At 39.6% G+C, this 21,211-nt stretch overlaps 1 protein-coding gene across 17 annotated transcripts in view; it reads left to right on the forward strand.

Annotated features, from left to right (window-relative positions):
• TMTC2 (transmembrane O-mannosyltransferase targeting cadherins 2) overlaps positions 1-21,211 on the forward strand; it is a 447,603-nt gene that overhangs the window by 311,133 nt on the left and 115,259 nt on the right. The window contains exon 10 of one of the 17 annotated variants that reach the window (XM_089307536.1): positions 5,774-5,968. The exons of the other annotated variants lie outside the window; for them this stretch is intronic. Within the exon in view, the coding sequence (XP_089163662.1) occupies positions 5,774-5,953 (180 nt within the window). The 3' untranslated portion in view covers positions 5,954-5,968. Of the gene's footprint in view, positions 1-5,773; positions 5,969-21,211 lie in introns of those variants that run through there. 17 annotated transcript variants of the gene reach the window in all.

Genomic DNA, 21,211 nt, shown 5'->3' on the forward strand with positions numbered 1-21,211 from the left:
CACAGGAGGGAGCTGTATCTGTTGAGTGCCTGTGTGTGCCTGACCAGGTGTTATTTCACAGAAGCTTAACAACCACCCTTGGAAGTGAGATTTGTACACTTTGTATATATGAAAAAAATTGACCTTCAAACACTGAAGGAAAGCTCCTGAAAGTCACTTAGCTATTAAACAGTGAAAATGAGTACCACTTTAAAGTTTCCTGAATTGAGTATCATTCATTTTCACTCTATATTATATAATTTTATGTGTGTAATTTTTTTCCCATTGGTTTGCCTGAATGAGCTGATTGGATAGTCTTAACAGGAAGTCTCTTCAGATATCACCTTCAAATGTTGTTTAGTTTGAGTGGCTAAACACGTTTTTATTATTTGGTGTTATGAGTCATGAACATGGGACTTGAGTTTAGGCTATTGGTACTTTTAGATCCACCATTATTCCTCTAATAGAAACTTTCCAGAGAACGTTGGGAAATAGTTCCTCATTAAAGTCATTGGTAGCCTCCATGTTTAAATACAGCTTGGCCCAGGTGACAGCTCTTGAAAATATATGGAACTTTCATTCCAATGTCATGTCCAATTAAAATACTAAACACGAGCAGAGTTTGAATTACTGTGCTTAAAAATGTGATTTATTTCTTGTTTGAACTTTGTTACCTAGGGCAAATGCCATGAATTGAAAATTGGACATGCATTAAGAGAGAAAGGAAGGAATAACATTCCCATTATTAGGGTGTTTCAGATGATTTTATGGTTGGTCCTAATGCTGTGAGTTCACTAGTTGTGTGCACATGTTTACTTTGAGGGTTTTTTTTTTTTTTTTTGCCTTCCTTTCTTTTAGTCCTGTCCAGTTTACTTAAGCCAAATATTTTATAGTTTTTGTGAGCCAGTAAAATTAATATTGACTTAAATTGTAATAAAAGCTACTTGGCTGTGAGCTTATTTTCCAGATTTAGGCTACTAGGAGAGAAGGAAGGATACTGGAGACTCTGACAGTAATTCTTGATACAGAAAACCTTTATTTTGGCTACTGCATGGAAGCGCTGAGCCAGACTCCAGTGTCTAGCCAAAGTTAATTGGGCTACATAAAAGTCCAGTTGTGAAAGTACTTGAGGTTCAATTGAAAAGCCCCAGACTCCAGGCTAAAATGGTGTCAGTGTACTCTCTGGAAGTGCATTGCTGTATGTTTCCATGGGTCTTTTACAATTATTATTGCTTTGTAGAGCTGAGCTTTTTTTTTTTTTTTTTTTTTTCTTCCTGTTTGGTCCTCTCCAGAACAGTGCTCTGTCCCTTTTGCACATTGAGCAATGTTTGAGTTGTTTTTTCTGTTTTATTATAATCACTGTACAGCCATGTGTATGTTGGAGAGAGAGGGGAACTAAAGGTAACTTCTCCTACAACTCTGATTAAATGATTATAATGAATATGTCCAATTCAAGTTGTGAAATTTCTTCTATGAGGAAAGAAAGTACAAGCTTGGATATCACACTACAAAATATCGAAAGAAATTACAGATGGTTAATCCATGTTCACTTAGCGCTCTCATGAAGTTGCCTTATCTGAACTTCTGGATTTAGCATTCTTGAGCTAATGTAGTTATCACTGTATTTTTATTCTAAAGCATAACAAATCTAATAGTTCATTTTTTGGAAGACTCCCTCCCCACAGCAAGATGTACATTTTGCTATAATTACACTGCTTGCTACCTCTAAGTGGCACAGGACTCGACCTGCTCCCAAATATCCTGTGAATGTGTGCTGCTTCGTGTGTGTCAGAAGTCCTAAGTAGGCGGTTTTCCTTTGCCAAATAGTCTTGGGAATGATATGGTTTAAAATACTCAAAGTCTTTGGCATTGAAGGCCACGTAAAATCACTTAGCTATTTCAGATCTCCAATATGTACTGCTGTATTTAAAAAGAAGCATTAACTCTTTACTTAGGGATAAATAATAATATATTGCCTTTAAAGAAATATCTTATTGTTTTATTTGTTTCATTAGTTGGTTGGCTTCTGTATTTGGTCTGCAGTTATTATTTAGTGTAACATATAAAGAGTCAGCTAACTTAAGCCCTTGTGATAACCAAGGAATCTCAAATCCCGTGTTATTAGGGCATGTGTGTAGGGAAGCACTTGAAGTTAAGCATAACTTAACTTTATTTCGGGGTGAAAATAATGATCATTTATAAAAACTACCTGTACACACATTGCTCGAGCCTTATCTCTTTCTCATGCTCTCTAGTAAGCTGTAGCACTACCCACACCCACAGGACATTGCCTTGACTTCAAGAAGAAGGCTCCAGTGCATTTTATTGAGGAGGAAATCTTAGCAGAAGCCAGGCTGCCGTACTTGTAAATGGTGGAAATACCTTTTGTTTCAGAAAGAATTATGGAGGTACCTTAATCATCTTTTCCTTTTCATTATAGGCATGGAATTCTAACCATTTGTTAGGTGACTTTGTTTTTCATTTTCTGGTTCTTTAGTTTGTTCATTAAAGCCCATTAATACACTTGGATACTTGACTAGAGGTTCAGCCTGTTCCTCCTGCTGTCTCTTACATGATAACAGAGTAAAAACAGTGTGCATAAAGATGTTTTTGCTTCATATTTTCTGAGCCTGCTTTTTCCCCTAATAACATATGAATTAGAAGAAAATTTAAGTATCTCTCCTTATAAAACGGCATCCTAGTCTAAGGCTATGTCTACTCTTAGGAAAGGCAACATCACATTTTTGAGAGACAGCTCCCATTCTCTGCTTCACTCCTAAAATGTGTTGAGTGGCAGGGACCTGTCACTGAAGCCATCATCAGGTGTTTCCTAGGGTGCACATTTTAGCAGGAACCTGAATCAGGACTGGAGCTGGAACTCAAATCCAGGCACTGCAGTATGGGATGTTTGGTGTCCTAACAAATGACCAGAATTAGGCCAAATTCCGTGCCCAAACATATGTCTTTAAAAGCAAGCATCTCTCAAGCGAATGGGCCAACACTTTTTACAACAGATTACTTTTTATTCATGTGGCATCTGGATAGAGATATACAGATTCCCCTTGACTTACCATATGGCTGCATATGAATAATTCCATTTTCAATAGAAAACATGAAAAAAATGTGGTTAATGCACCTAACCTCTTGAACATCAGCGCTCAGCAACACAGTGGAGTGTAGAGGATAAGTTACTCCCCTCAGGACCGCGTGCCTTCCTGGGAGATACAGCTCACTGCTGCTTGCCCAGCATCATCAGGAAGTTCCCTGGCTCATAATGCTGCCCCAAGAAGGGGATTAAAGTTCCAAGTATGGTTTACACAGAATGTATATCGTTTTTCCATCATTGAAAGTCAAAACAGTCATAAGTCAGGATTGTCTGTATATGTACATCCTACACAAACATAGAGAAAAGATGCCCCATCTGTTCTGAGATGTGAAAAGTTTTCTTGTTTGCAGACTCATGAATAAGTTCAAAACTAGCTCGGCCGTGAACATGTTTGCAAAGCTGAAAGGTTTCTGTGACCTCCCCTTCTGTTGACCTGTGCTATATCTGACGCTCAGGAGCCTGGGCATCCTGAAGCACGAAGACTGCGTAGCTGTGGAGTATATCCTTAGGTGTTTTATTATTATTATTGAATCTATAGTTGTTCCAAACCATTAACTCTGTGCTCAGTTTTGTTTTCTTCCAAGTCCTGAGATTTTCTAGGGCCATCTGAGCTCATCATTCATATCCCTGGCATAAATCCTTGTCTGTCATTTTCCTACCTTCAAAAAATTTAATATCATGGGTACAAGAGTGCGGTTGGATAGGAGAAATAATTTGTAATGTTGCGTAGCACCATACCATAATCTCTGCATTTCAGAATATCTAGTACAGAAGGTTTTTAATGTGACAAATAGAAATGACAAATGTTTGAAGGGATGGATGTGACAATTACACTGATCTGATAATTACATTACATATATACCCCATAAATACATACAATTATTTTGTGACTTTTATAAATCTATATTAACAAAGAAGGTATCATGTATAGAGTACCTCCTTACCCATACCCTTCTGTGGTCCTACCAACCACAGTACCTCCAGAGGTACTATGAAATTGGCTTTTTGTATTTGCTACTGCAATGCTGCTTCCTGTGATTCTGTGAACTGTGGAGGTACTCCAGAGTTTGTTGAAAAATGGAAGTAAATGTATGACTAGGGGTGGGCATTTGGCCAAGCAATTTAGATTCCACTTGGAATGCCCACATCCCATATCTGAGTAACTATATTTGAGTCCAAGGTCCACCTGTGATTCCAGCCTCCTGCTAATGTTTACCCTAGGAGGTAGCAGGGGATGTCTCAAGGAGTTGGGTCCCCGCCACCCACATGGGATAGCCAGAGAGTTTCTAGTTCCTGGTTTGGGGCTAGCTTGGCCCTGATTGATGCAGGCAATTAGGGAGCAACCAACAGATGGGATCAATCACGTTCTCTCTCTCTCTGCCTCTCAAATAAATAAAAATTAAAAAGTTAATTTTTTGTAAAAACATTAAATTCATGCTTTTATGACATACATTTTCCTCATATTATGTCATGGCATCAGAGTATACCCACATTTTTAGTTCCATTTTTCCATGAACTTTATGAGGTAGACTCATGGAAACCCTCTTGTGGGTGAGGAGATTCTGATTCACAGAGGTTAAGTTTAGGTTGATGCCCAAAGCCTTTACCTGACCTCTCTTTTTCTGTAGGCTGGACTGCTTAATCTCGCACCAGCTGTGTGTTTACGTTACTGTGCTAAGACATTCATACACCCTGCCTTCATGTACGTGAATGCCTTATCCAGAAGCATACAGTTTTCATGTTGCAATTTTATTTTTCAAACAAATCTTCTTTTTCAGATTTTCTCCTAATTCTGATGTGATTCTATGTGTGTTTTGAAACATAGCTACTATTAAAAAGGACCTAAATATCTGTTCAAAAACCGAGTTTTTAATTGGAGTGTGACATTTGAAGTCTGTTAAAGTGTAAGAGTGCAAGGAAATATGATATTCCAAACTCAAGGAGTTGAGGTAGGGGTGTGGGAGGCCTGAGTGAGTGACCTTGACCTTCACCTGGTAAACATTTTGCTGGTAGAATGTGGAATTGGAGCCAGAGAACCTGAGTACTTACCTGTCTAGTAATTTATTTCTTCTCACAATGGAAAGCATAATTCTTTTAAGAGGCTTAAAATTGCAGGACACTCATTTTTAAAACGTAATTGAGGCTCTTTGTCAAAAGTGGCAGGATAAGGTACATTCTCCAGCATCTACTGTAATCCAGTATACATCATAATAACAATAATTCCGGGGGAAGACAGCAATATGCAAGAGGATTCATCTACAAATAGCACCCTGGGCAGTTTGACATGAGCCATGTGGCTTAGAGTTGAAGATAGCTGCTGAATATTGTATAAAGTTACAGAGCCACACAGTAGATAAATAAGTAGTGTGGTTATTAGAGATAATGGTCAGGCCAAGAAATTTTTGGTCCTGAAAAGTGAAACTCAGAGGTATTATCTATTCTATAGTTTATTCTATTTCTGGATAAAACTGCAATAGCCAAAAAGAGGAATAGACTTTCTGTTTGTTTGGATCAGAAATTTACTCACTTTCAGCAGGAAATCACTGATCAGGAGCATGCAATCTGAGGGTGTAAGTTTTTTGCATACCTTGGCGATTTCCTCAGCAGAGGTGTGTGATTAAGTTGAAATCTATTGCTGTGGTTAAAGATGCATTCCCCAGGTTGTCTGTTTTCCTCTTTCCCTCCTAGGGTGCATGCTTGCCGCAAGTAGTGATTACTTTCATCAGTTCATTTCCACTTCTGCACAAGAGAGATCTTCCTTCCTGTCTGTACTCCTCAGCACTTAGCAGCTCTGTGTATTTATATTCCATATGTATAAGTACCTGTCTATGCATACGGCATTTATTGAGTTTCATACATTTGTCTTGACTATAAATATGATCGGAGTTGACTCAACAGGTCACAGATTGCTTTTGTGTAAGAAGAAAATGAAGAATTATAAATATGGTAACATTTAAGAGTGCCAAGATTGTCACTACTGCGTCCAGTGCTTTGATAGTTTCTATTAAAACAGTATGCTTCAAATGTACAAAATATATTATCAAAATGTATTCCATGATCATTCATAAGTTTATATATTCCTTTAAAAAAATTCTTTACTGAAATGAATGTAGACAAAGCCGAATACTGTACTTTTCTTCCCAAAATGCATATTATCCATTAAAGTCTCTAAAGCTCTTTTTACATTAAAAGTCCCGTGGTTTTTTTTAAAAAAGATTTGTTGATTTACCTATTTATTTTTTTAAATTTTCCCCAGAACTATTTTATTTAAGGTATACAAACGTTATGCATTTCATAAATACAGCTTTAGGAATATAGTGATCCTTCCCACTATACCTGTACCCCCACATGTCTACCTCCTCCCTGGGCTATTTCCATTGTTGTTTTTCACTATATTCAATTTTCAACTAACTTTATAGAAATAAGATTAACTCTATGTCAAGTAAAGAGTTCAAAAAATAGTATAAAAAAAGAAACTGTTCCTCAACGGTCAAGACAAAGGCTGTCCAAAGTCATTGCATCTCAAAGTGTTAATTTCACTTCTGAAGATTACTTTTTAGGTCTCTGTTACCATAGATCAGGGAGAACGTATGGTATTGGTACTCTTAGGACTGACTTATTTCACTAACTATGATGCTTTCCAGTTTCATCCTTTTTTCTTTTTTCTTTTTTCTTTTTTTTTTTTGCAAACAGCAAGATTTCATTCTTTTTTTTTTCCTAAAGATTTATTCATTTACTTGAAAGGCAGTTATAGAGAGGCCGAGGCAAAGAGAGGGAGAGAGCTTCCATCTGCTGGTTCACTCCCCAGATGGCTGCAACAGATGGAGCTGCTCCAGTCCAAAGCCAGTAGCCAGGAGCTTCTTCTGGGTCTCCCACACAGGTGCAGGTGCCCAAGGACTTGGACCATCTTCCATTGCTTTCCCAGGCCATAGCAGAGAACTGGATCAGAAGTGAAGCAGCTGGGACTTGAACTGGTACCCATATGGGATGCTGGCACTGCAGGCAGCAGCTTTTCTGGCTACGCCACAGCACCAGCCCTGATTTCATTCTTTTTAAACACTCTGTAGAATTCTATGGTGTACATATCTCATAATTTCTTTATCCAGTCTTCAGTTGACCAGCACTTGGATTGATTCTATTTTTTTTTAAAAAAGATTTTATTTTATTTATTTGAGAGGTAGAGTTACAGACAGTGAGAGGAAGAGACAGAGAGAAAGGTCTTCCTTCTGTTGGTTCACTCCCCAAATGGCTGCAACAGCCGGAGCTGTGCCAATTGAAGCCAGGAGCCAAGAGCTTCTTCCTGGTTTCCCATGCAGGTGCAGGAGCCCAAGAACTTGGGCCATCTTGCACTGCTTTCCCAGGCCACAGCAGAGAGCTGGACTGGAAGAGGAGCAACCAGGACTAGAACCTGGCACCGCAGGCAGAGGATTAACCTACTGCGCCACAGTGCCAGCCCTGATTCTATAGCTTAGCTGTTGTGATTGAGCTGCAATAAACTTGGGGGTAGAGATAACTCTTTGATATGCTGATTTCATTTTCTTTGGGTAAATTCCAAGGAGTGGGATCTATATTCAGATTTCTGAGGTGTCTATACTGTCTTCCACAGTGGCTGTACCAGTTTTCATTTCCACCAACAGTGGATTAGGGTACCTTTTTCCCCACATCCTCACCAGCATTTATTGTTTATTAATTTCCGTATGGAAGCCATTCTTACTCCGGTGAGGTGAAACCTCCTTGTGGTTTTGATTTGTATTTCTCTGCTGGCTAGTAATCCTGAGCATTTTTTTTTTCATGTGTCTGTTGGCCATTTGGATTCCATCTTTTCGAAAAAAAAAATGCCTTTTTAAGTCCTTTGCCGATTTCTTAAATGGGTTGTTTTGTTGTTGAGTTTCTTGATCTCGTTTTATATTCTGGTTATTAATCCTTTATCAGTTGCATAGTTTTCAAATATTTTCTCCCATTCTGTCAGTTCCCTCTTCATTTTGCTGAGTGTTTTTCATAATACAGAAGGTTCTTAATTTGATGTACTCCCATTTGTCAATTTTGGCTTTAGTTTCCTGTGCCTCTGGAATCTTTACCAAGAACTCTTTGCCTATGCCAATTTCTTACAGGGCTTTCCCTGTTCTCTAATAATTTAATGCTTTGGGTCATGGATTAGGTCTTTGATCCATTTTGGGTAGATTTTTTTGTAAGGTGTAAGGTCTTGCTTCATACTTCTGTATATGGAGATCCAGTTTCCCCAGCACCATTTGTTGAAGAGACTGTCCTTGCTCCAGGGGTTGATTTTAGCTCCTTTGTCAAAGATAAGTTGGTTTCTGATGCATGGGTTGATTTCTGGAGTTTCTGTTCTGTTCCATTGGTCTATCCATCTATTTTTGTACTGGTACCAGGCTTTTGTTATTATAACCGTCCTATAGTATGTTTTGATATGTAGTATTGTGGTGCCTCAAGCTTTGTTTTTGTTGTGTAAGATTGCTCTAGCTCTTTGGGATCGCCTGTATTTCCCTATGGACCTCAGCATCATTTTTTTCTATATCTGAGAAGAATGACCTTGGTATTTTGATTGGTGTAACATTTAATCTGTAAATTGCTTTCAGTAGTATGGACAGCTTCATGATATTCATTCTTCTAATCCATGAACACAGAAGGTTCTTTCCATTTTTAATGCCTTTTTCTATTTCTTTCTTGAATGTTTTATCATTCTCATGATAGAGATCTTTGATGTTCTTGGTCAAATGTATTCCAAGTTATTTGATTTTGTTTGTAGCTATTGTGAATGGTATTGACTTTAGAAGTTCTTTCTAAGCCATGACAATGTCTGGGAATGTAAAGACTATTGATTTTTGGTGTTCACTTTTAGAACCTGCCCTATACCAAACTGTTTATGAGTTCCAGTAGTCTCTCAGTGGAGTCTTTTGGAGTGATCCCCTATATATAGAATCATGTCATCTCCAAATAGGCATAGTTTGACTTCTTTCCTTCCCAATTTGTATCCCTTTGATTTCTTTTTCTTGCCTAATGGTTCTGGCTAAAACTTTCAGGACTATGTTGAATAGCAATGGTGAGTGGGCATCCTTGTCTGGTTCTAGCCCTTAGGGGGGAATGCTTTCAACTTTTTCCCATTCAATAGGAAATTGGCCATGGGTTTGTCATAAATCGCCTTGATTGTGTTGAAGAATGTTGCTTCTATACTCATTTGCTTAAGGTTTTCATGATGAAAGGGTATTGTATTTTATCAAGTGCTTTCTCTACATAAATTGAAATAATCATATGGTTTTTGTTCTTCAGTTTGTTAAAGTGATGTATCGCATTTATTGATTTTTAATGTTGAACCATCCATGCATGCCAGGGATAAATCCCATTTGGTCCAGGTGAATGATCTTTCTGATATGTTGTTGGATTCGACTGGCTAGGTTTGTTTTTTTTTTTTTTTGAAGATTTTTGCATCTATGTTCATCGGGTAAATTGGTTTATAATTCTATTGTTCTGTTTCTTTTTCTGGTTTTGGAATTAACATGATGCTGGCTTCATAGAAGGAGTTTGGGAGGATTCCCTCCTTTTCAATTGTTTTGAATAGCTTGAGGAGAATTGGAGTTATTCTTTAAATGTCTGGTATAATTCAGCAGTGAAGCCATCTGGTCCTGGGCTTTTCTTTCTTGTGAATGTCTTTAAAACTGATTCAATTTCTGTGCTTAGATTTTTCTGTGTCTTCATGGCTCATTTTTGGTAGACTGTATGTATCCAGGAATCTGTCCATTTCTTCTAGGTTTCCTGTTTTGTTGGCATACAGCTCTTTGTAGTAATTCCTACTGATTCTTTCTGTGGTATCTGTTGTTACATTTGCTTTTTCATCTCTAATTTTACTGACATGGGTCTTCTCTCTTCTTTGGTTAGTTGGGCCCATGATGTGTCAATTTTGTTTATTTTTTCAGAAGACCAGCTTTTCATTTCATTGATCTTTTGTATTTTTTGTTTCAATTTTGTTGATTTCCTCTCTAATTTTAATTGTTATTTCCCCCTACTAATTTGGGTTTGGTTTGTTGTTTTTTTCTGGGTCCTTGAAATGCATTAACAGCTCATTTATTTGGTGACTTTCTAGTTTCTTGATGTAGGCACCAATTACTATAATAGGTTTTAATATGAGGCATTGTCATCTTCATTTGTTCCCAGGAATTTTTTTATTTCTTCTGTGACACACTGATCATTTAGGAGTATGTTGTTCAGTCTCCATGTATTTGCATATGTTCTAGAGATTCTTGAGTTCTTGATTTCCAGCTTCAGTCCATTGTGGTCAGGGAAAATGCATGGTATGATTTTGCTTTTTGAATTTGCTGAAATTTGCTTTATGGCCTAGTGTATGGTCTGTCCTTGAGAAAGTTCCATACACTGCTGAAAAGAATGTGGGTTCTGCAACTGTGGGGTAAAAAGTTCTGTAGATATAAGTTAGGTGCATTTGGTCCATAGTGTCAATTAGCTCTGTTGTTTCTTTGTAGGTTTTCTGTCAGGTTGATCTATAAAATGATGAAAATGAGTGTTTAAGTCCCCCATTATTATTGTATTGGAGTCTATGTCTCCCTTTAGATCTCTTAACATTTCTTTTAAATATCCAGGCACCCTGTAATTGGGTGCATTTACTTTTATTATAGTCACATCTTCCTGTTGTATTGATCCCTTAATCATTACATAGTGCCCTTCTCTGTCTCTTTTAACAGTTTTTGTGTTAAAGTCTATTTGGCTGATATTAAGATGGCTATACTTGTCCTTTTTTTGCTTTCCGTTAGCATGGAATATCTTTTTCCATCCTTTCATTTTCAGTCTATGTGTATATTTGTTGGTGAGGTGTGTTTCTTGTAGGGAGCAAATAAATGGGTTTTATTTTTGAATCCATTCTGCCAGTTCTATCTTTTGACTAGGCACTGAGGCCATTTATATTCAAGGTAACTACTGATAAGTAATTACTTGGCTCTCCCTGCCGTTTTTCTGTCAATATTCCTATTATTTACTTAGGATTTCTTTTGTACTTTTACTGGGGGATTTTCTGCCTTCACGTTCTTTCATGATGATGGCTTTCTGTGTTTCTGTGTGTAACACATCCTCTGGCATCTTCTTTATGGCTGTACTTGTTATGACAAATTCTTTCAAGTTCCGTTTGTTATGGAAGGTCTTTATTTCACCTTCATTCATAAATGAAAGCTTGGCAGAGTACAGTATTCTGAGTTGACAAGTTTTTTTCTCTTAAGACTTGACTATATCTTGCCATTGTCTTCTAGCATGCAGGGTTTCTGGTGAGAAGTCAGCTGTGAGTCTAGTTGGAGAGCCTCTGAAAATAATCTGGCATTTCTTTTGTGCACATTTTAGAATCTTTTCTTTATGGTTTACTGTGGAATTTTGACTATATTGTTTCATGGGGAAGATATTTTCTGGTCATATCTATTAGGACTTTTATGTGCTTCCTGTATTGGATGTTCCTTTCTTTCTCCAAATTAGGCAAAATTTCTGTAATTATTTCACTCAATAAGCCTTCTAGTTTCTTCTCTCTTTCTACACCTTCTGAAACTCATAAGGCCCAAATGTTGGGTCGTTTGATAGTATCTCATAGATCTCCAACACTATTTTTAAATTTTCTAATTTCTTCCTTTTTTTTTTTTTTTTTTTTTAAAAGTCTGACTGGTTTCCAGAGATTTGTTTTCTAGCTAGGATATTCCTTCTTCTGCCTTACCAAGTCTGTCATTAAGGCTTTCTACTGCATTTTTTATTTGATCTATCTTAATTTCTAATATTTCATTTTGATTTCTTTTTAAAATCTCAATTGCATGGGAAAATTTCTTATTCATATCATATATGGTTTTCTTTAGGTTGTGGATTTGCATCTGAATGCTTTTAAATAATCCTACGATTAATTTTTTTGAATTCCACTTCTGACAGTTTCTCAACCTCTTCATCTTCAATTTCTAATATTAAATGTTGTATTCTTTGAGGGGGGTCCTGGTGTCTTCCTTATTTTTGTTTCTTGAATTTCTATATTTTAGTCATTTGTAAAATTGATTTTTTTCATCTGATGGCTTTTATGTTTGAGCTATACCTTTGTGGCTTGGTGGAATGTCTGCACTATCAGTGATGATCAGGAGGTATATGGTAGGTATGTCCAGGGAGCTCTGTAGCCAGGGTAACGCCCAAGTTGGGCATGGTATTTCTCCTCTGGTTAACAGGATGGAGATGAATGGTCACCTCTGTTGGTATGACCAACCCCTGTCCTTATCTCCTCCAAGATGAGGGATGCCCAGGTATTAGTCCCCAGTTGTGGGGAGCAACTCGGACTAGACTGTTACTGGAATTAAGACTTATTCTATGCATCTGCTCTCCCACATTATGGCGCTGAGAAGGGAGTAACAACTTCTACGCAGCTGCCTCTCGCCAACTTGAGTGATGACCTGCAGGAGCTGATCCTGCTCCTGATTGGAGGAGAGCAGCGTACTCGGCGTGTGGGTAGCAGAGTTGGGATTGGTAGAAGGACTATAAAGGAGGAGAGAGACAACATGCACCAGGAACATCTACCTGAGGAACATCTGAGCAGCCCCCGAGAGAGCCGGCCGGTGGTGTGCCGCTCCCCCGCGGAAGTGGGGAAAGTGGCAGGGGGAACCGCCCTTCCACGGAGGTGGAAGGGACGGTAGCCAACCCGGGAAGAACCAGCAGCAAACCCGGGGAGGGCCGAGCAGACAAAAGAACAGCGCAGGGTCCTGTGTCGTTCCTCCGTGAAGAGGGGGAGCGACACCCAGTGTGTTCAACATGCACCTGCACTTCCATATGAACACAAATGTGATCTGTGCAGTCCTTCCCGTGAGTATGGTTCCCTCTGCGATGAGCTGCTGTGTGCAATCCAGGAGCTCTGAGAGTGTGCTTCAGCACTCAGTGATTGCCCAGAAACCTAGCAACACCTTGCCTCTCATGCTGTCAGTGTTTCCTCGGTCTCAGCACCCAGAGTTCCCGCGCTCAAGGAATGCAACAGGGACCACTCTTCCCGGTAGCCCATCCAGACCCGGGGAGCAGGCAGACTGAGGTGTTCCCAGAGCCCCTGCCTGTTTGTGTTCTGCCCTGCTGGAACACGTCCAGTCCTCCCAGCCAGACTCAAGGACAGTGGGGAATGTGGTTTTTTCTCTCTGGCAAAATGTCTGGGTCACAGGTGCATACAGTACCCGCTAGCTGTAGCCCTGCTGACGTCACAGCAGTGTTAGGTGTGTAGGAGAGTCCCACAGGCGACACTTTCCTTCTGTAGGCATGGCTCCCTATCTCTCCGCCCCCGGTTGCTAGTGGGTGCAGCTGGTGAGGTGGGGACTGTCCCCACCTAATGCTCTTGAACTGCTGTGGTCGCCCCTGCTGACTGGGTGCAGAGCATCCCTGATAGTTCCTGGGTGTGCACACAAGAGCTGGAGTAGCTGCTACCTGCCTATGTCCAAAAAAGAATAGTGGCACCTCTCCCACAGCTGGCCTCAGGTCACTGTTGTGGAGGGGAGGGGGAGAGAGAGGAGCACCACTCCTCCCACCCCCACCCCCACCCCTCCATGAGCAGTTGCCCTGCTGCCATGAGGGATCTGGGCTGGACTCAAAAATGGTACAGTCCACAAGGCTCTCCCTCCGGCTATATCCACAGTGGCGTGGGCCCGTGCCATTTGACTTCACCTGATTTGCCAGGGTGGCGCTTTTTTCAGTTCCAAGCTGCTGGGTCCTTTGTTGTTATCTTGCTCTTTGCTGCCTGTCTGCACCTTCCACACAAGTCCAGGCCATTTCTGCTGCTTTTGCAGGACCTCCCACTGCAGTTTCTCCTGCTGCTTTACCCTGAGAGTGCATTTTTTCCACTTCTTTTCTAGTAATTTTGCTTAGCCTCAAACAGAGCACCCTGTTGCTATTCTGCCACCTTGGGAGCCCTGATGTTTTTTCTAATCTTTATCATTTCCTTCTTTCTGCTATCTTTGGGCTTAGTATGATTTTTTTTTCTTTTTTTCTGGTTCTTTGAGGTGCAAAGGCAGGTTGTCGATTTGGGATTCATCTTCTCCTTCAATGTACATACTTACCAATATAAATAGCCCTCCTTTTTTTTTTTTTTAAGATTTTATTTGTTTGAGAGGTGGAGTTATAGAAAGAGAGAGGGAGAGAAAGAGAAAGGTCTTCCATCCACTGGTTCACTCTCAAAATGGCCACAACAGCTGGAGCTGGGCCCATCCGACACCAGGAGCCAGGAGCTTCTTCCGGGTCTCCCATAGGATGCAGGGGCCCAAGCACTTGGCCCAGCTTCCACTACTTTCCAAGGCCATAGCAGAGAGCTGATTGAAAGCGGAGCAGCTGAGACACGAACTGGTACCCATATGGGATGCTGGCATTGCAGACATTGTTTAATGTTTGTTGTGGCTAGAAAGGCTTCAGATTCCTTTAGTGTCTTAATCCACCCCCCCCCACCCGCTTTTAGACTCCTTTACTCTTTCAGCCGTACTGCATTATGGTGTTTTATCTTAAAATTTCCACTTACATATGTGAAAGACAGAAAATGCTCATGTCTTCTAGTTCACTCCCCAAATGCCCACAATGGCCTGGAGCTGGAGCTGGGAGCTAGGAACTGAATCCAGCTTTCCCACGTGGGTTGCAGGAACCCAGCTACCTGAGTTATCATTACTGCCTCCCGGGATCTGCATTAGCCTGAAGCTGGAAACAGGAGCTAGGGCAAGTACCGAACCAAGATGCCATGTATATGATGCAGATAACTTAACCGCTAGGCCGAATGCCCACTGCTGCATCTGGAGCTGGGCTTTCAGAGTGGCAAGGTGTAGGAGTGAGAAAACTTCTGCGATTGTTTTGTTAAATCTCTGCCATTCCGTGGACTTAAGGCTCCTTCCTGTGACGTTCTCAGTTTCTCTGCTTGGATGGCTCTTCCCTCTCACCACTTCAGCTGAGTCTGAAAGGACAGAAAGAGAGAAGAATGCCCACCACCTTCAGGTCCAGGTCAAGGCTCTGCCGCTAGTCATTCACCTTATAGAATGGGCCATTGTTACTGGGAAGACCCTGGGTATCTTCCACAAGCATTGTTCTTCCTTTTCCTCTGACATCACCAGGAAGGGATCTTTGTGGTTCTTCGCTGTGAGATCCTGATCAGGTTCCTGGAAATAAAGGCTGTGATAGTTTGAGGGCCCCAGCCCTACACCGCCTCCCCACCCCCCTCCTCCCCAACTCCCCACCTCCATTCCCCCCACCTCCCCACCAAGACTGGGCCCTGAGGAGCTTCCCTCTCTCCGACGCTGGTCCACACTCAGCCTCTAGCCAGTGGTCACTGATCATCACTGATGTGTGCCTATTCGTTGTTTGGCTCCCCTGATTTGTGCATCAGGTAAACAGATCCTCAGCTGTGACGCTAGTGTCTTTCCACGTTTCAGAATGTCAGCTTGCCTTTCAGATTTATTTTTCTGATCTGCCTGAGGAAAATCATTGATTTTCAGTTTGTTTAGTTTTTTTCTTATAATATCAGGAATGTTGTAGTTTTTATGACCTGGTTTAGGTTTTTCTTCTTTATTCCCCAAAATCCTCTATGACAACAAATCTCCCTGTTCCTCACACTCTTGGCTCTTTGAATCTCTCTTAAAGGATCTATCATAAATTGTGTAATACTTCACTAACATTGTGCATTGGTAGTCACTGTTTTTTAATCTCTGCTTCTGTACCTCAATCTTTGTGTCTGGATCTGTGTCCGAGAATATCGGGAATCAGAGGCATCCATGGGATGTGTCATTTACCACCACCTCCCAGTCTAAAATCTAACATGTGTAGTAATGCTCAGTACATGATTTCCTAATGTATCAAAAGTATGGAAACATATTTAGAAAAGTTTCTCTTGCCCATGAAGCACGATTCCTTTTTCTCTTAGTATTCTGTCATCTTAGAAGGGAGGCAGCTTTGTGAGCACAGGTTCTCTCCTAACTGGCTTGCTCAATCAATTGTTAGCTTTGTGATCTTGGGCACAAAGTTAACTTCTATTCCTGTCTCCTTGTCTGTGCAATTTGTCATAAACATTTCTTTGTTGGAAATGTTGTTGAGTTTAAATGAGTCAATTCATGTATGTAAAGCATTTAGAACGCTGCTCCATAGGTGTTATGGTAAGGATTCAGTACATGTTAAACATTAGAGAAGGAATAACATTATTGTTACTTTGCATGATGTGACATTGTTTATTAATTGGCCATAGTTTCCCTTGTTTATCTTCATCAGCCATTATCCCCCACAATATTAAACTTCCAGTGACTTCTCTGTATATTCCATCCATTCATTCTGTGTCTTTTCCACACATGTTCCTGCTTTAGCCTGAAGAGCTTGCTCCCTTTCCACTTAACAATGTCCTACCTATCCATTTTGTTCCATCTCATTCATGAAACAGTTACTACTGCTTCCAGTCATCCTTAGCAGTTCTCGTCCAGCACAGTTATTACAGGTGAATAGCTAAGGGCTAGCTGAATCCTGATACACTATTTTTTTTTTTTTTGGCAATGTGATCCAATGCCATGTTTGTTCACTCTTATTTGTGTGATGTTGAGCACATCATTGTTCAGTATTTGTTGGATATGGGTGAAATGACTATCAGAGAGAGAGCCAATTCACATATCAACTTTAAGTCAGGCCACAGCATTGGACTACTTAGTCCAGTAACAATTACTCCAGAATTACTTACTCATAGAAGTAGTACTTCCATTGCCTGTTCCCATGAGAATACATATATCACATTTTATTGTCATTATATATAATATAGTGATATATCACCTTTTATTAGTATTAGCTATTTTGCCCAGTAAGCACAAACTTGTTTAGGATATCCATTTGCTCTTCCTCATTCTTTTAGATGGTAAGAGATGGCCTTTTATGGCAATAAGCACTTATTGAGCAAGTAAATTATTTCTTTTTTTAAAAAACTATTCAGTTGAAAGCAGAGTTACAGAGAAGGAGTGGCAGAAGAGAGATAGAGATCTTCCATCTGCTGGTTCACTCCCCAAATGGCCACAATGGCCAGAGCTGGGCCAGTCTGAAGCCAGGAGCCAGGAGCTTCCTTCCAGTGTCCCACGTGGGTGCAGGGGCCCAAAGACATGTGTCTTCTTTTGCCACTTTCCCAGGTACATTAGCAGGGAGCTGGATCAGAAGTGGAGCAGCTGGGACTCAAACCATTGCCCATATGGGACACCAGCACCACAGGTGGCACCACAGCCACTACACCACAGTGCTGGCCCCCAAGTAAATTATTTCATTGTTACATAGTGGAAGGAAAGGGAAGTCAAAGTTTGAAAGAATTATTGGGAAAGGTGAAGGTTTACACAAATAATTACAAAAGGAAAAGTGATGAGTTCATTGGGTTACCATAAGTAAAAAAAAGAAGAACACATACTTTGTTCTTATCATTCTTTTGGTTAAAATTCTCCTAGTAGACCCTCGGCATTAATCAGGAATCAAAGAGGGGATTTATAGTGTCACATACATGAATAGCAATGGTTTTAAATGTAAAAAATTCATTTTTTCTTCTTATATCAGTGAAAATGATATGGTAATTCTTTAAATATAAAGAGTGGTCATTACTGGAAGATAGAAATTAAAAAAAAACACACAAATTAGAGATATTTCTTTTTGTTTACTTGATAACATAGTGGACTGTGATTTTCTGGCCATAAAATTTTCTTTTTACCCTGAAAGCCTTAGAATGGAATCTCAGAAGAATGTTTAATATGAAACATAGACTTCAAAAGAAATTTGCCAAATTTCATCTACAGTGGTAGTGATATTAAGAAATATATACTCTTCTGATAGGTATAAAAGAATGCAGATAATCATGTGGTTTTTTATTTTACTAAACATAGTGTGTGGTAACAAGGAATTATGTGATCTTTTATAGAAACGATCATAACATTTGTGTCTTTTGCCTTATGTATAAGTTTGTATAAATTTCATGGGATGCAATGCAGTATGAATCATTTTCTGTTCCTACAAAAACGTGCATTTAGTTGATGAATTTGAATTTACAGATAAAGATGATAAAAGCAACTTTTTCTTATAGAGTTAGGCTGCAATTCATGGTGATCTTAGAAGTATTAATGCGCATTTAATGTAGTAGCACACACTTTGCAACATCGGTGTTGCACATACCAACATCAACAGTTTAAACAATGTTGTAGACATTAAAATAACCTTTTTAAAATAAGACATTTGAGAAATCTTTATTTGAAATCTGAAGTTTTTCCCATAGTAGCATTGTAAAGATCCAAATATTTGTAAAAGTAGATTACTTTAAGCCACATAAATCTGAAATAATGCTGTTAAAAAATGGATATGTATTATGAGATATTTCTTAAAGATATTAGGATTTAACTGGTCTTTTAGTTAGGCACATGGCTTATTCTCTTCATACTATTCTAACTTCTTTAGATAATTAATCCAGTTAGTCTAACAATGTCAAAAACTGACTTTTCTACCTGTTTCTCACTTACCTTCAGTACAGAGAGAATCTGCTGGATATGATGTTGCCCCTGGGTGCTTTCTGAACTTTTTTACTTGCATTGCCTGTCTACTTGCATTGCCTGTCTACTACCTTCTAACTTCTTTTTCAAATGAAAACATTACTATGTTCACCTGTAGCCATTTACTTTGAGGAAAGTTGTGTGACATATGACAGATGTGAACAAAAGTACATTTTTATTATAATGTTTTGTTTCTATAAAATAGCAAGTGTGTATATAGTGCATTGTTCAGAATCACCCATGGTTCTCCTACATTTGTACAATTCTACGATTGGTAGCAGCTTGAACCCTACTAAATACTTCAACTTGAGCTTGCCGAATCATGTCAGCATTTCAAAGAGAAAACGGACCTTTTAAAATATGTATATTTCTTGATGGTGGGGTTTGAGAGTGCCTTCTTAAACTGCTACCACTATTTATGTGGGTTTTCCACTTTGATGAAAATTGAGTCCTAAAGTCTTTTAACTGTAACTTCAGTTCTGGGCCTTGGTATTCTCTTTGATTTTTCTTTTCAAATTTCTTGAACCCTAAAGGCAAATTATGTCTAGTCTAAAATGCTCCACAGCAAGAGACAATTTGGTTGATAATGAAATATTTCAGGTCAAAAACTTTTCATGGGGTATGCTATAAGAATGCTGTTTTTTAAAAAAAGTCACAGACATCTGTGATTTGGGTAAACCACCTGAGGTACTAAATGTTTAGGTAAGAGATGAGTACTCACAAAGTATTAGCTGTGTGTATTAAATACACATTACCTCATTTAATCTGTTTAAGATGTTGCACTCCAGCTACTGCTCTCCCTATTACAAAATATCATTAGCTAACATTTGTTGAGTACTTAACATTTTTGTAGGAGCTTTATTTGTATTGTAGGTACTAAGTCGATTAAAAGCCTCATCAGAAAATATCAAATATCAGTAATATCCCTGCAAGTATCTGCATTTCTAGGGAGATTAAACAACTTGTCCAAGTAGCCCAACTCTTCCAGGGATCGTCTTTGAAGAGATGACCAAGCTGAGATCTGAATCCCAAGCTTGCTCTTTGCTTTATGTCAATGCTTCTATCTTTAAAACATATCTTTACTCATTTTAAAATAGAAATGACTTCAAAGGATTTAACAATTTGATCGCTTAGATTTCCCCCCAAGCCAGGTACTTATCCTGGTCTCCCATGGGGTACAGGGCCCAAGTACTTGGGCCATCCTCCATTGCACTCTGTGGCCACAGCAGAGAGCTGGCCTGGAAGAGGGGCAACCGGGACAGAATCCGGCACCCTGACCGGGACTAGAACCCGGTGTGCCGGCTCAGCAAGGCGGAGGATTAGCCTAGTGAGCCGCGGCGCCGGCCTCCCCCCAAGTCTTGAAAGCTTGATGTTTGCGTTTTCCATGGCATAACACTGCATGACCCAGTGTGTATGCATGTCCCATTTTGAGATGCTGAACCAATCAACATGTTTGTTCCCAAGTTTGCTCTTTGTGTTTAGAGCAGTTGTGCAAGGAATGATCTCAAGTTTACTAAACTGCCATCCTATATAGTTTTGTGTAGTGTTGGTTAAGGTGCCTTAATGATTGGTAGTGTCAGTTCAGTCCCTCTCATGTCTCATAGATAAACCTGCCAACTCAGGTGACAAACAGCACAGTGTGCTGAAGGACAATTCAGGAGGCTGATGTGTAGTGACTCCTATGCAGCCTACATCACACATTTTTCCTACCAAGGTCCAGAGGTCTTTGATGTTGACAGTGATAATTCAGCCCTGAGCCCAACTACTATTATATTGTCTATCAGGGAAAGAAGTTCAGACTTTCTGTTCTCCATCACTATGTCAGCTCTGTACTCAATTTTTCTCTATTAGTGGCGCACATTTTCTTGTGAAATTACACATTTCTCTAAGTGTCAGTGAGAAAGAGAATTTTATTTTGTAATAATGCCAAAACACGTGTGTGCCTCAACCAGCGCACTTATGTGCTAGGAGTTGGGAATGCTCCAGTCCGGCGATATGCTTGTCATATGTATTTATACACAGAGACACGCTCTGCTGGCCGAGTGCCAGGCTCTGGCCATTTGTGTGTTTTCCCCTTTGCACCTAGTTTAAGGGTTCCTGTAATCTTATAGGCTCTTTTACACCCTAGAAGTGAACACGAATAAGTAAATAATTCTATTTTCAATAGATCTTTGTAACTCACAGAAGATATTATTCATGGAGGAGGGCTCAAGAATCAGTAGCCTAACAGAAAATAGAAATGTAGTTAATTTTAGTTGTTCACTAACCTTATTTTCTCAAATAAAATTGGTTGGTGTTGATATCAAATTAATCTTTGTAAGCTGCAGGCCCTTTTAAGTGGTGTTAAAAGAAGAAAAACATTCTCCACTAGAATTTCTAAATAGTTTTCTTAATTTAGATGTTGGAAAGAGAAATTTTAAGCCAACAGCTCTAGGACTGACTTGGATGGTCTGTTGCTTTGATGCCTCGCCAACTCTTGCCTCCCTCTGTGAGTCAGCTAGAGTGTGCCACCTCTCCTATGAAACCTTCGTTGACTCACTCTGGCAAAATGGATGCCATGGTCTGCATTTTCTGCTTCTGTACTTAGTATATT

This window comes from Oryctolagus cuniculus, chromosome 11 (genome assembly GCF_051225735.1).
Source record: "Oryctolagus cuniculus isolate XC-2025 breed Fujian yellow rabbit chromosome 11, ASM5122573v1, whole genome shotgun sequence".
Lineage (NCBI taxonomy): Eukaryota > Metazoa > Chordata > Mammalia > Lagomorpha > Leporidae > Oryctolagus > Oryctolagus cuniculus.